This window comes from Hoplias malabaricus, chromosome 1 (genome assembly GCF_029633855.1).
Source record: "Hoplias malabaricus isolate fHopMal1 chromosome 1, fHopMal1.hap1, whole genome shotgun sequence".
NCBI classification, from domain to species: Eukaryota; Metazoa; Chordata; class Actinopteri; order Characiformes; family Erythrinidae; genus Hoplias; species Hoplias malabaricus.
The window spans coordinates 73,570,661-73,586,520 of record NC_089800.1 but is presented as its reverse complement, the minus strand read 5'-3'; the positions used below and the strand labels follow the sequence as shown (position 1 = coordinate 73,586,520).

Here is a 15,860-nt window from a genome sequence, read left to right as displayed (position 1 = left end):
ATGTTGTTGATAGCGATATTGGAATTATACTGTATTGAATTAAGAAATATATTGCGATATCGGTTTTGGCTGTATCGTCCAGCCCTATATCAAACATGTCAAATTACAAAGTGGTTTTTGGGCCATAATATAGACATGTCCTTTTTTCTGAAATATATGTTTGAGACCTAATGGAGTTAAATTCCAAGATAAAGTTGTATTTGAGTGGAAAAAGCCTTCAAAATAAAAGTATTTATATAATTTATTAGTATGTGGGTGCAATAGTTTTTAAATCTATAAGTAATTAGATAAATTAATAATGTTTGTGTGGGAAAAGCTTGCAAACTATATGTATTATGCACCAATTTTAAAAGCTGGCCACCTCCAGAGTGTGGGTAGTCTCCGGACCCACCGCCACCCTGCACTAGATAAGGGTTACAGACAATGAATGAATAAATGTTTTAATAGTAGTTAAACAAATACATAAAAGTGTGTGTCTATATATATATTATAAATAAATCCTTTAAAAATAAATAGACATAAAAGCATCGATCATCCACTTTGCTAGAGGGCCTCTGGAGGTACATAATATCACGATTAGCATTACTGCTCACACCTTTGCGGCGATGGCGGCTGCTGTGATGTGCGAGGAGCCACTGTCCTCGGTGGAGGCTACACCACTATCCTTCTTCTCCTCCTCTTCCTCCTCACACTGGACGCCCTTGTCCTCGGTCTGCTTGTGAGGGCTGGTAACTGGAGGAGGGGACAGAGGCGGAGGAGGCGATGGCAGGTCTTCCAAAGCATCGTGGACCTCCTTCACTTTCACCACAGCGTCCCGCAGCAGGTCAATGGCATGAGGCAGAGCCGGCAGGATGAACTGGAAGCACTCCTGAAGAAATAAAACCATACTGCACATTTAGTTCAATGGTAATAGATTCTGAATAGCTGAGAAATCTAGGCTTGTTATGCTGTTCGTGTCATAAAACATTTTTTTTTTTACCAAAAAACCCATACACTGATCAACATCAACATTATGCCCACCTCCTACACTCACTGTCCATTCTCTCAGCTCCACTGACCATACAGGAACATTTTGTACTTCTACAATCACAGACTAGTCCATCTGTGGTTCTGCATTCTTTTTCAGGAGCCCCTGCATACATTGTTTGCCCCCTTTCACTGTGTTTATCTATGGTCAGGATCATTCTCAGTCCTGCAGTGACAGCGAAAATGGTGGTGGTGGTGTTAGTGTTGCTCTTACTAGTGGGTCAGACACAGCAGTGCTGCTGGAGTGTTTAAAGACCTCACTGTCACTTCTGGAAGCAGCCAACAGTGTCCTGTGTCTCCTGAAGGACTAATGGATCAACACACACTATGCAGCAACAGGTGAATTACTGTCTCTGACTTTACATCAACAAGGTGGACCACGAGGTAGGTGGGTCTACTAGAGAGAACAGTAACTTAACACTGTGTTTAAAAACTCCAGCAGTACAGCTGTGTCTGATCCACTCTTACCAGCACATCACTCACTAACACCTCACCACCTCCCAGATCATACCTGCTCTGTGGTGGTCCTGACCATTGAAGAAAAGGGTGAAAGGAGATATATAAAATAAAATATACAGAGAAACAAATGGACTATATTCTGCAATTATAACACTACAAAATGTTCCTGTGTGGTTAGTGAATCTCAAAGAATGGACAGTGAGTGTAGAAACAATGAGTTCGCCATAATGCACTAGCATATGCCAACAACAACAACCAAAAAATCAACTGACAGGAATGAAACTGTGGGTGGGTAGGTTTGAATTTATGCGACATATGAATGATTCAGGATTCAAGCTCGGCTGTGCATGAGATCTTGGCAAGGATGGGCCTTAATGCAGTACCTGGCTGACTATAAAGGTCATCCCTTGTTGGCATCTCATATGTTGGTAGCATTCTTTGCAAGCAAAATATCTCATTAAATAAGCAGTGCCAGCACCATTGGCAGACGTCTGCATGAAGTAGGACTGCCTATTACAACGACTGCCCATAACACCATGTCAGCATTGCCAAAGGCTGCAATGGTGTTGTGCCGGACAGTTATGGAATCAATCAGAATGGCATCTTCAGTGATGAATCAATTTTTCATGGTGGAGGCTACCAATAAATCAATGTGTAGACACACCGTGGTCAACGCAAAGACGAATGGTTTGTTTGACCTCCAGACATTAAAAAGCACAAACCGAGATGAGGATATTGCTCTATTCCTCCTTCATAGGTGAGTAATATTGACTTATTTTTGCTGTATCGGATTATGTAGCATGGAACTGACTCAATATTCGGGAGAGCGCTAACTGCATGAAAGTAAACAGAGTGAAAGTGTTACAAAACTAAATCACTCGGGTTACAAATAAGTTTCTGTTGTAATTCAAAAAGTGAATATGTACAAACAGTTCTCCTCAAACAGACCGGGAGCTTCTGAAGGTTAACAAACCAGAGAGAACAGTAGTTCCCCACTGTCACTGTCGTTCATTTTTAATGGCCTTTCTTCACTTCTCTAATGAAGCTACAAGGTGTGTAATGTATGTGTTTTCATACCGAACCATCACAGTATTCTGAGCTACGGCCAATGTGCACAGCTCCCCTTGCAGAGTCCAAGGTGACACTGCCAACAAAACTGAATGTAAAGCAGCAGGCTGAATAGCTCAGTGCAACATTTATGAAGGTTCTTGCCCAATAGGGCTGCCTGTCGTTTATGTCACTGAAGAGCTTACTTTGGAGGAATACAGCAGGGCTTTTGGCACCATTTGGAACACACTCATGAATGCCTAATATCTCCTCCACAAGCCATAGTGGGATGACACATAGCACAACCTAGTGACACCAATTTAATGGAAGTTTTAATGTGGTTGGACAGCCTCCATTCTAGCGAGGCTAATGTGTGATAAGAGGCGTGTGCCTGGCTAACACAGGTGGCCTAACTCAATCACTTTAAGGCACCTTGCGTAATCCATTCTGACAAGACACATTAATAGTCCGGATGAACAGGATAGAAAGGGAACGTTGGCAAAGAGGAACGTTGACATGTTCTTCACCTCAGGTTCAGTCTTGAAGCGTTCCAAGTGACTTATTGTGTGCGAGTGTGTGGGAGAAGATTGATGTGAGATGGTGCTAAACATCCATAGGCTAATCTATGTCCGGTGGCTGGATGGCAGCATGTCCCATTTTTCTACATGTTTAGTGCAAAGAAGTAAGGGACAAAAATGTAAGGTTGTGTTTGTTACATTGTGGGGACCAAAATTTGTTTTCACACTCACATTGTGGGGACGTCTTGTTATTATGAGCACAAAAATCATGTCCCCATTATGCAACCCATTATATTTATAATAAAGGTGAATTAGGGTAATAGGTTACAGTCAAGGTTATTGTAATTCTCCACAAAACGAATGGACATCTATGTAATGTCCCCTTAAACCATGGTGACTGTGTGTATGTAGGGAAGGAGGCAGGGGGGAAGAGGGGGCACTTGGCCATGAGCATAAGCATGCCACTTAGTGATGGACATGCTCAACAGTGTGACAGGACAGTACACAGTTTTCATCATGTACGCATGTGCATGCGTGTTTTCAGGAATATCTGTACTATGTAAGATAACAAGGCTAGCAATATCAGGGCTGACAAAGTAACCATTCTGGCAAATTACATGCTTCTAATTTCATTATTTATTTAACCTGAAAGGGCTATTATTTAATTTAATTTTCTAAGATCACAATTACATTAAAATCCTTATATTACAGACAGTTTGGTTCAAAATAAACAATCATCCAGCAATTTTCCAGGCACTATTCTGTCTGAATTGCAATAGCATTTATGTGATAGAGTTTTAGGGCCTCTGCAGGACGAAAAGAGGGAAAAAAAGAGAAAGAGATGCAGAAAATTGCCCCTTTCACACAAGCATGGTAATCCAAAAATGTTCCGCAGTTTCCCCGGAGGAGCTGTACGTGTGAACACGACTACGCATAATATCCATCCTGGACCTTACACAGACTATATCGTCCTTGTGCCTTAGTGAAAAGTCAGAGTCAACGCCTGTTTCAACTTCCACTGTGAGAGCGACCCTGACGCAGGAAACCTGACGCTTTGAGCGTTATGTGTAAACGGACACTTTGAGACACCTCTGGACCCGATACTCCAGAAATTCTCCAGAGCTCATGTGTGAAAGAGGCAAACATAACCAACTTCTGAGACTGAATGCCTGAAGGTGAGGGAACAAATCCTCAGATTATTCAAGATTAAATAATGTTTCTTGGAAAGAACTGAAGTTGTTATAAAGGAAAGAGTGGTACCTCTGCACTGAATACTGAAATAATTATATTTAGTTGCTGAGAATTCTGTATAACTGAATATTTCAAGAAAATCTAAGTGAAACAAATGAATGATGGTCTCTAACTGCTGCCTAGTAACCGTATCAGTATTTACATAAAGAAACATACATTTAAATATAAATAACTGATATTTGCTTGACCACACACTCTGACAGTGTCTAAAAATGTACAATCATGTGGGTGTGGGGACATGTTTTTATATATTTATGAGGACTAGAGGCCCTAGCAAGGATAGGAGTATCTCACATTTTGGGGAATTGTGATGACATTTCAGTGGTCCTTACAATTTCTATTTTTTTTTCCCCTTTTCCTTTTAAAACACACAAACTGGTACTTTAATGTGAACTAAAAGTGTGAAAGGGTTAGTTGCAGGTGTAGCGTTTTCTACAGTAATCATTATTTTAATGGAGGGTCCTCACAAGTATAGCAGAACCAACAAATGTGTGTGTATTAGAACATGTGATTAAAGTGGTGAGTTCAGGAAGCTTCCATCAACCTAAAACCATGTGGACAGCCACATGTCAGTACCTTTTACTCTGAAAGAGTGGCTGCGGAACCCAACGGAGAACATGTTCCATTCACTCAGTCACTCCACCAAGACTGTCACAGCTCTGTGTGGACTGCCCTGAGCCTTAGATTTTAAAATGCATTCGACCATCTACTAAATCCTGTGTTTCTATATAAAAAAGCTTAATGCTAAAGGCACTCTTTGCACTTTAGTAACATATTTACTAATTTAAGTTCAGTCAAATGCTAGTCTCCATATTTTTCCATCTTTCATCAGTCATCATCAATCATTCAGGTCTTGGGATCAGTCTGTATTCTCTATTCAATTCTGTTCCATACTTAGCCTTTGGGAAAGCTTGGATTAGTATTGTATATACCACAGTTAATTCTATCCCTGCAGTGTGGCATTAAGAGTGTTCCAAGAGTGCCATTATCGCACGATAATTAAAATGATGTCACTCTGACCAAAGCTCTTCTGGTATTACTCCGCAAAATGCCTGCAACCTAGCAACAAATTCAGTGCTTAGTGCAGTTTCAGTTTTCGTTCGCATGACAAATTAAAGAGGTATGGAGCAGTGGACCCGTTATCCACTTTCTAATTTGTAAAGAAAAGAAAGTTGCAAGGAAAAAACAACTGGAAAGTGCTGTGTCTGTGTGGTTTTTGTGACTGTGTTCAGCTATTGTTCACCAGCTCTGCAGGACGGCTCGAGTCATACTCCAAAATACTCACTTTTAACTTAGACAGAATTTACACACTAAACAGACAGTTTAGCGTATGATATAATCACTATAATCTAAACTTGCTGTAAACAATGGTTAAACCATGACATTTTATCGACTACATGTTTATCTCTGAGATTATTTGGTGTCTTTCTAATCGTTTTTACATTTACATATCATAGAATATGCATATTGTCACTGTCTAAAGTAAAACATGAATCCCCAGAGTAGTAACGTTATAGGAGAAAGAATAAAAACCCAAACACTTTCAAATTTCAATGGAAATCAGTGTAAAAAGATTTTATTCCATGTGATTTGTGGGCATTTCATCACATAATTAATACAGCCGCTCAAAGTATCAAATGATGTAGTACATTAAAATCGACAAAAATGGAGATGCATGTTTTCTTTAGACAGCAATGGCATACGAGCATAGGCTCCATAGTTTAGTTTATAATGTATACATTTTATTTATTTACTTATTTTTATTTTTTTGCTGAAGCCTGGGAATCAGTATCAGGACTTGGATATTAGGCTTCAGTGACACTCGATCAAAAAGTAAGCCCATGGTATCACCCACCCCTCCTCCCTGAAGTGCAGTCTGTGCTTTTTTTTCCCTTCCTCTTAGCCTTTGGACCAAGTGCATCCTAGCACATTTTTCTCTGGAGAGGAGGCAAGATTGGGAGGAATGCGCTTTGGCTGTGGAGAGCGGGGTGTTGGAGAGGGTCTTTTACTTAGGGATGGTGTGAAGGAGGGGTGTTTGAAGGAGCTAGAGTGATCATAAAGGGGTTCCTCAAGGTTTAATCCCCTTATCGGGACGGATTGGGGACTTCAAAGCAGCGGTGAATAGCAGAGCGCTATGTCGACCAGGGTTGATGGGTAATGGAGATTAATGCCATGGCCCTATTGCAAGCGCTCCCCCCACAGAGAAGCCGTAATAGGATTGGCCACAATGTTAACACAGTGAATGTGTGGGGAGTGTGTATGAGTGTGTGTGTAGGCAAGCTATGAGAAAGCGATAGAGGGAGAAGATGTATATCACCAAGGCAAGAGGCTGAATCAATGCAGGAAAAGGGTGCTATTGCCAGTATCGTTAGGGGAATTATGACCACCTCCTTGTTTCTACACTCACTGTCCATTCTCTCAGCTCCACTGACCACACAGGAGCACTTTGTAGTTTTATAAATACAGACCATTGTCCATTTGTTGCTCTGTATACTTTATCTCCCCCCTTACACCTTGTTCTTCTGTGGTCAGGACCCCCGCAGAGCAGGTATGATTTGGGTGATGGATCATTCATAACGCTGCAGTGACACTGATGTGGTTGTGGTGTGTTTGTGTGTTGTGATGGTACGTCTGGATCAGACACAGCAGTAATGCTGGGGACCTCAGTGTCACTGCCCCTGTATGGTAGGTGGAACATGAATGCACAGTGAGTGTAGAAAAAAAAGGAGCTGGTCATAATGTTATGATTGATTGCTATATGTTGATATTTAGAATGTTTTAAAGCAGCAAAATATCTAAATAAATATTCACTAATTCACAGTATTTTGAGTAGTGTAAGTCAGGCCATATTCCTTAAGAGTCAAGCATAATGAAATTGTTTAAAATTTCACAGGGACATACATGGGAACAGCACCCTCTTGTGGAGCACTTTGCTAAATGATTGAGTGAGTGAGTGAGTTACAAGGCAGTAGAATAAGGTGCTTTGCTTCTAAAAAAACATTGTTTTCTGTGTGGGTATAATATAAGCTTTTTATGTATTTCAGGAAACATATCAATAGACAAACAACATTTTTTTCAAAAACCAGTTTGAATTATTTATCAGGTACAAGCTACAAAAACTTGTAACATGTTAGAAATCCATCCGGTCATACGACTGCTCACGCTGAAGTAATTTGAACAGTTAATCGTACATTGCTTTCCATCTCACACTCAAGCTAAAATTTGAACCAATCCTGAAATTACACTGGCTATGATTACACCAGGGTTAAAAACGGGCTAAAATCACACTTTGTGTGCCTGGTTTAACACTAGTTAAAAGTTAATGAGATCAATTTAACAAAACGTTTTTCTTGACATTCATTGGTGTACCACTAGCAAACAAACAAAGATGGTCTGACTTACCTGTGAGCCTTTCTTGCTACCAGGCAGATTAATGATGAGGGTTTTGCCTCTGATTCCACACACAGGTCTAGGAGGGGGAATGAGAAGTCAGATTAGCACTGAAAGGATACATTGTGATCAAACCTTTTGTCTAGGCTAAAGGTGTTCAAACTCAATTTTTCACAACTCCCACACTTTTAATGCTACCTACTATTTTTTTTGGCTAGTCAATTACATAATCATGTGGGGCCCCATGCTGACAGAAGCAAAATATATAAATAAATTATTGTACAGAAGCTGGTACTTGAATGTGAAAAACTAAAAAAGTGAAATAATTTTTTTTTACAGAGGTTATGGTAAAGGTTAGGTAGTCATTATTTCTATGGCAGATCCTCAGAAGTATAGCAAATCTAACGTGTGTGTGTGTGTGTGTGTGTGTGTGTAAGAGAGAGAGAGAGAGACAGAGAAAGGAAAGAGCATGAGGAGGAATAAGTGTAAGATTGAGAGTTAATTATGATATCTAATACATATTTCAGCATAAATAAAATGTAATCTACCTTCGGAACTCAACTGTAACGACGCTGTGTTTACATCCCAAGATAAAGTCAATAATGGGTCACTACACTAAAAAGAGTGAATTATGGGAGGAAGTGATTAATTTGCGTTAAAAAAAAAATTAAGTGTTACATTTCGACCTTATTTTTCAAAATGCAAATAAATTAATAGCATTGTTTTGGGAAAAAACCCACAGACCAAATATTTCACATTGGAGAAGACAAATGTTGCTAATTCTCCCAGTAGAAAGAATAACACAAATACTGAAAAATAAGCAAAGTATTTTTGAGAAAATTTGGGGACCTTTTATGACATTTATACAAAGTTTAGATAGTATAGACACTCCATAGGAAGAAAACAATTGTTTGTTGTAAACCACAGATTTTAATATATCAGTCATTATGGCAGAGAAAATGTAAAATAAAAAAGAGTGGGCAATATTTTAAAACAAAATGCTCTGTCTGTTTGTAAATACTTATAAGGATTACTATACGATTTTATAAAGTGAGCTTATTTTTTTTCTTAAGTATTTAACTTCTTATGTTAACTTTACAATAATTGCTAGAGAAAAGTTTAGAAAATAAAGTCATTTTGTAATGGATTTCTTTTTATTATTAAAAAAGGGTTAAAAAAAAGAGGAGTAACATTGAGATGGAAAGGCAATCTAATATGATTGTTCTCAGTAGATGTGTTAAATGTAGCTATAATAAGAGCTTGTGCTATGGATAAGTGCTGTAATTTATAAACACTAAATGCAAAGCATCTGGTTATATTGCAAAGTTGTGTGTTGCAGTTCCATTGTAGTTGTATTGTATGTTAAATAAATACAATGAATAAAAAAGTGTTACATTTCCACAGGTGCTAATTTTGACAGCATTAGACACAACACTATATTATTCAGAAAAAACGTTCAAACTAAATCCCAGGGCTGAACATGAGCAAATTGCGGTCTGAAAAATTAAAATCAAATCCGAAAACAATAACAAAGGCACTACTTAAGGACTTAAGGTATCAAAGTGCATATCCACCATTAAGAGTGTGATACAGCACCAAAACCTGAAAGGCTGCTGTGCAAGAAAAAAGCCCATATTCCAAAACCAGCATTTAAAACCCAGACTCAAACTTGGACTTGATCACGAGACAAAAATTTACTGGACGACCATAATGATCAGCGCAATGTAAAATAGGGATTTTAATCCAAAGAAAACCATTACAACTGTGAAGCAGGGTGGCGGCAGCATCATGTTTGTCTGGGAAAAGGAGTAGGAGGATTTAGAAATACTAAAGCAACACTCCAAGGCATAAACCAGAAAGCTGAACCTTGTTTGCGAATGGGTTTTCCAAAGCAGGACAATGATCCCAATTGCTCCAATTTTGTGATTAAAATGGGACAAGGACAACAAGGTGATTGTTTGAGTGCCCATGCCATATGACATTAGTGGTTTGAGCTGAAAAAATTTGAATAATGTCAATAGGAATGGACTAAAATTCCCAAAATGTATTGTGAAAAGCTTGAGCAAAGCCTACAATTAACTAAAGCAATTAAAAGACCAAGCCACCAGTACAGTGTATTTTACCTTTTTATCCATGGAAAATCTGATATAGTAATAAAACTTGAAATTAATGAGTCTCTTAACTATTATTTTGAACTGACTGTCTTCTGGACCTTGAGAACAGACACTAACTTAAACAATATAAGAGACATGAGGCGACCTTCTTTGTGCAAAGCTGGGAAAATTTGAGTCTGAATATTTTTAACCAATGTGTACTTAAATATTTGTCGTCAATTGTATGTTTGTGTGAACCATATTATATTATATTATATAATGCTTGTTTTTGTACCCTTTAATCTCAACTCAAAATCCAAACATTCTTCTGCTCTTTTTGTCATTTTATAGTAGCCTCTAAAACTGTGTATTATTCAAAATGACAATAAATAATATAAAAATTAAGTTGTCTGAAAATGGCAAGTGAGAAGTATTTATTCCTCACTGCGTTCCTAACAAGCTCTATGAAGGAAAAAGTGCTGCAAAAGCATGTGCATCAATTTTTCAGTTCTTGGGGATAAGAATGTATCCAAACGTACACGTGAGTTTTGATTTAGATTAATTAAAGGTAGTGGTTTCGGTTTTAGTGATTGTGAAGGTAGCATATTGATATTTAATTTTTAGGTTATTTTCTGAATAAAATGACAATTTTTAATACTACATAACTACCATAACATGACAAAAAAGCAGGACAATGTTTGTATTTTGAATTACAATTATATTTAACACAAAAAACTGTTTAAAACTGTCATGTCCATCACAAGTATTAACTTATATGTCACAAAATACAAAATATATAAAATTTTATGATGTTATATCTTGCTTTTATTCCCAACATCGCATCTCTAATGTGTATCATAGAATCTCTAGTGTGGGACTGTGTGTCTGGTGTGTATACCTGGACAGCATTCCAAGCGGTGTGACGTTTAGGGAGCCCATAAGCATGGCCAAGGCCATCCCCGGAGCTTCACGCTCTATTACCTCCCTAGTGGCCTGCAGAGGAACAAGAACACACACACACACATTTTATATATATATAAGTCACTAAAAGGTCTTCCATCACTCATTCCTCAAGCCAATTCAAGTTATCTAACATCTAACAGAATGCTTACACAGACACTACTAATATAAATATATAATTCCACCATGTTGATCTTACAATGATTATTTTATTTTATATAAAAGAGTACATACATATACTCACATGCACAAGACTAAAAAAGATTTGCCTTTAACTCTGTTTGTTTCAGGGAGAGCTTTAGCATCAGACACAAGTTTTAATACAGCAAATCAACACTACAGCACATTGTGAACACAACAGCAGCGACGCTGTTTTTACATCTCAACATAAAACCACTAATACATCACTAGGCTCTGTAAAAAGACTCTATTTGGTGTGTGTGTATATATATATATAAATATATATATATATATATATATATATATATATATATATATATATATATATATATATATACACACACATTTGATAATATGATTGATTAAAAATATACACGCGTTGATATCCCACATGCTTTAACATGCAAATTTTCGCTTTAATGTGAACTAAATATGAATAGGCGGAACAGTGTTGCAGCAGGTAGGTGTTGCAGTCTCACAGCTCCAGGGACCTGGAGGTTGTGGGTTCAAGTCCCGCTCCAGGTGACTGTCTGTGAGGAGTTTGGTGTGTTCTCCCAGTGTCCGCGTGGGTTTCTTCCCACGGTCCAAAAACAAAAGCTTGTAGGTGAATTGGCGATTCAAACACGTCTATAGGTGTGAGTGAACGTGTGTGTCACCCTGTGAAGGACTGACGCCCCTTCTAGGGTGTGTTCCTGCCTTGTGCCCAATGATTTTGGATGGGCCCCAGACCCCCCGTGACCCTGAACTGGATAATCAGTTACAGAAAATGAATGAATGAATACAAATTTTTTGTCAATTTGAGAAGATAAAAAGATAAATAATGAAAATACTGGCCTTTTGGAAATACAAAATATGCCCAAAAGTTTATTAACAAGCGCACATCCAAAGTTTCTGTTGCTATGGTATGTAAATTTTGGACAGAGACATGATTTCAGCAAATTTGAATAACGAAAAAAGTAAAGTAACATATGACATTTCAAGTTCAAGCCTTTTTTATTTTATTTTTATCTTGAGGCTGCCAAGAGTCTTACAGCAACTTTAAAGGAGCAGCAGGAATTTCAGGTGAGTACTTGTGCACTATGTGTGAAGGGGGAGGAAGAAAAGGGGAAAGGAAAAAGAGGGGAGAGAGTAATAGGGGGTGAAGAAAAAAAACTTGGCAAAACTCTACATCAATTATGCCAAAAGCAGGTGGAAAAGTGTGTTGTGATTTGATGAGACCAGGGTCGAACTTGTTGGCCACAATTCCAAAAGGTGTATTTGGTGCAACACTGCACCTCTCCAACAGAACACAATACCCACGGTGAAGCATGGTGGTGGCAACATTATGCATTGGGTCAGAAAAAATTATGAACAGTTCCAAATAACAGTCAATTTTGGTAAAGAAACTTCAGGCCGATGCTAAAAAAAAAAGATGAAGATAAAGAGCAAATTCACTTTTCAACAAAACAACAACCCAAACATACATCCACATCAACAAAAGAATAGTTTCACTGGAAGAATTTCAAAGATGAATGGCCTGAATGGCCCAGCCAGAGCCCAGACCTGACCCTAAATAAAAATCTATGGGGTGAACTGAAGAGGTCTGTGCCCAGGAGATTCCCTCACAATTTGAAAGATTTGGAGCACATTTGTATGTAAGATTGGGCAAAGATTGTTATGTCATGACATGCCACGCTGACAGACTCCTACCCAAAAAGGGTTCTGTCATAAATTCAACAAAGTATTAGTTGATGGGTGTGGGATTTATTTTTATTGTTGGATTTAAATAGTTATTTTTCCCATTATAGATTTCTGTTTGATTTTCAATGGAACTGTACGGATTATATGTCACACTACAGGCGGAAGAGGTTCTGAAATTACTCATCTTGTTCATATTTTTTTGGCTTTGTAATAGGGGTGTGTACACTTAAATCTTTTGAACATGGTTTTACTAAGACAAAGGTGAAATAATGGATTCTGAGGATTGAATAAAATCATGCTTCACACAGAGACATCTGCATACACACAATTATGTGATAATTCCTTGAGAAACAGACACAGAAGCGTGCTGCCCTGTATTAAACTTCCTATTTCTCGGCATGCAGACTGTCTCATAGTCTCTCTGTGCGCACACACACTCACGGCACAGAGATGACCCACGCACACACACTCACATGAACACAAACACAAACGTGTGGGGTCCCATGTACCTCTGGTGTGACATCACGCGGGGCGAAGCCAGTTCCACCGGTGGTCAGGATGAGGTTAAGCTCTTTCTCATCACACCAGTCCACCAATGTCTCCTAAACAAACACAAACACACACACACACACTGTAAGATTGACTGTGTGAACAAATGACTACTATTAGAAGGACTGTACACTGAACGATCACTATATTAGGAACCTACCTTGTATCTACACACAGTGTCCATTTTATCAGCTCCACTGACCACACAGAAGCAATTACAGACCGTAGTCCTCCTGTTTCTCTGCATACTATCTTTACCCCATTTTACACTACTCTTCAAAAGTCAGGAACCCCACAGTTCCTCGTCTGGCGCTGCACAGCGTATGTTGGTCGTCCACTAGTCTTTCATCAGTGACACAGGATGCTGTCTGCTGGATGGTTTTGGTCAGTGGACTATTCTCAGCCCAGCAGTGACATTGAGGGCTTTAAAAACTCCAGCAGCACTGCTGCGTCTGATCCACTCATACTGGCACAACAGCCCACTATGTCAGAATGATCCTCAGCTCAAATTGTACTTGGTATTTGGTGGTCCTGTAGGGTGGAGGTCCTGACCATTAAAGAACAGGGTGAAGTGGGGCTAAGAAAATATGCAGAGAAACAGGTGGACTCCGACCTGTAATTGTAGGACTGTAAAGTGCTACTTGAATGCGTGTAGATACAAGGTAGGTGTTCCTAATCCTATACAGTGTATAATATAAGTGAAGTATATTCTGTCAATGCTCTGAATCCTAGCCACGCTCACTCATGCAAGAAACACTTCATGCTTTTGATTCTAACACAGGGTTCTTCTGATTCATCTTTTTTTTTTTTGCCCCAATCCTAATCCGAGTCATTTAAAAAAGGAATAAATCACAGGAGGTTGTGTGTTACTGTGATGGGGAATGGTGTTTTTGGCACGGCATGAAGTAATGTACGCTGCGAGGCTGGGGGGCCCTTTTGACAGCCCTTTGCCTGTTTCGGTTCCTGTTTCCGCACCTAATTCCCATCAACATAAATAGGTTCTGCAACGGCAGAATAGTAGTTTCTTCAATATCAGAAGCTCCAGAAACTGCACAGTGACTAGAGATACGGCACATCACACCCGTTTATCCTTTTCTGGTTTAAAAACAAAAGAAAATCACAAGGAAATAAAAGCAGGAAAATGCTCCGCCTGTGAGTTTTGTGGGGCTGTGGTCAGGACAAGTGGAGGAGCATTGTTTTACTCTTTCCGCTGCTCTCATTCATCAGCTTAGCAGGATGGCTCTGGAACCATACTCCAAAATACCCACTTTGAACTTGAGCGGACAAACTTGGGTATATAAAGCCCACTGTAAACAGTGGATTATCTCTGACAATATCCTGACCATCTGTTTATCAGTGGCTCTGGTGCTGTTCTGGTTAAAACATACAACAGTTCTGTGAAATGACGCAGCCGTGGTCCCATCAAAACTGGTGCATATGGGCTGATTCACTTGAGAGCACCAAATCTTAAAAATCCTGAACAGAACCAGTCCAAGAACCAATAGTATATTTGGTTGAAAATGGCTAGAATGAATGTAGGAAGGAACTGAACTATTTTACCTTGTGGAATGTTGATTATAAAATGCTCTAACCTGCGATAATGGCACTGGGGCACTGATCTTCAGCACAAGGCTGCACCACAGTAAACCACTGCCGGTATTTCAGGTTAGAGCAGACCCAATTGTGTATTACTGCTTTCGAAGTATCTTCCGATATCGAGTCTTGATCAAATAGTTGAATATTCTTAAAATAATACTACTGCATAACGCACACTTCAAGTACATTAGTTATTAAATTCAGTCCATAATATATATTAGGGAAAAATAATTGTGCTTCCAAGCTGTTGCTTAATTTATATTTTTTTTTATGTTTACAAATGTGTGTATAAACAACTCGTATAAATTCCACTTGCTGCAGATTAGCAGCAGTAAAACAAAAAAGTCATACTGAGTGAAATCATCACCTTGTAGTGCTATTACACTGGGTTTGGTCTCTATTGCCACAAATTGAGCTCTAAAAAAATACCTCAATTTGCCGCAATAACGATCCAATAACGATTGGAGCATCTGTACTTGAAGGTACTGTATTAGGGATGCATAAATACTTTTTTATCGAGTACAAGTATGTGTATTTTTGTACTTGCCGATACCATGCTTAGAATTAAGCAATCAGGAGCATTGTGTAGTAGTGTAGTTATTAAAAACTTTATTGTTCATTACTGAAACTGTAAATTTTTTATTTAGCATTTTCCCACATGAAGGGCGGCACGGTGGTGCAGCAGGTAGTGTCGCAGTCACACAGCTCCAGGGACCTGAAGGTTGTGGGTTCGAGTCCCTCTCCGGGTGACTGTCTGTGAAGAGTTTGGTGTGTTCTCCCTGTGTCCGCGTGGATTTCCTCCGGGGGCTCCGGTTTCCTCCCACAGTCCAAAAGTCTCCAGGGTGAATTCCTGCCTTGCTCCCAATGATTCTGGGCATATTGCACTTAACCCATTAGAACAGTGGAAGGCTTGTAACAGTGGGAAAGTTAGAAAGTTTTCAGTTCCACACATTCATTCATTGTCTGTGATTCTTATCCAGTTTAGGGGTGCGTTGGGTCTGGAGCTGACCCAGAACAGGGAACAAGGCGGGAAAAGTACCACACTTGGGAGTGTTTGTTTATTAAGAGCAGCAGCGTGATCTATGATGTCAGAGCCAATTCAAAATTCTCA

General features: G+C 39.0%; 1 protein-coding gene across 10 annotated transcripts in view; it reads right to left on the bottom strand.

Moving 5' to 3' along the window:
• Window positions 1-15,860, bottom strand: part of gphna (gephyrin a) — a 127,900-nt gene that overhangs the window by 56,977 nt on the left and 55,063 nt on the right. For 5 of the 10 annotated variants that reach the window (XM_066673343.1, XM_066673360.1, XM_066673373.1 and 2 more), the window contains exons 4-7: window positions 13,078-13,206; window positions 10,683-10,777; window positions 7,704-7,770; window positions 596-868 (exon numbers count right to left, since the gene is read on the bottom strand). In XM_066673343.1, coding sequence (XP_066529440.1) covers window positions 596-868; window positions 7,704-7,770; window positions 10,683-10,777; window positions 13,078-13,206 — 564 coding nt within the window. The remainder of the gene's footprint in view (window positions 1-595; window positions 869-7,703; window positions 7,771-10,682; window positions 10,778-13,077; window positions 13,207-15,860) is intronic. The other 5 variants (XM_066673351.1, XM_066673369.1, XM_066673384.1 and 2 more) reach the window with 1 other exon arrangement.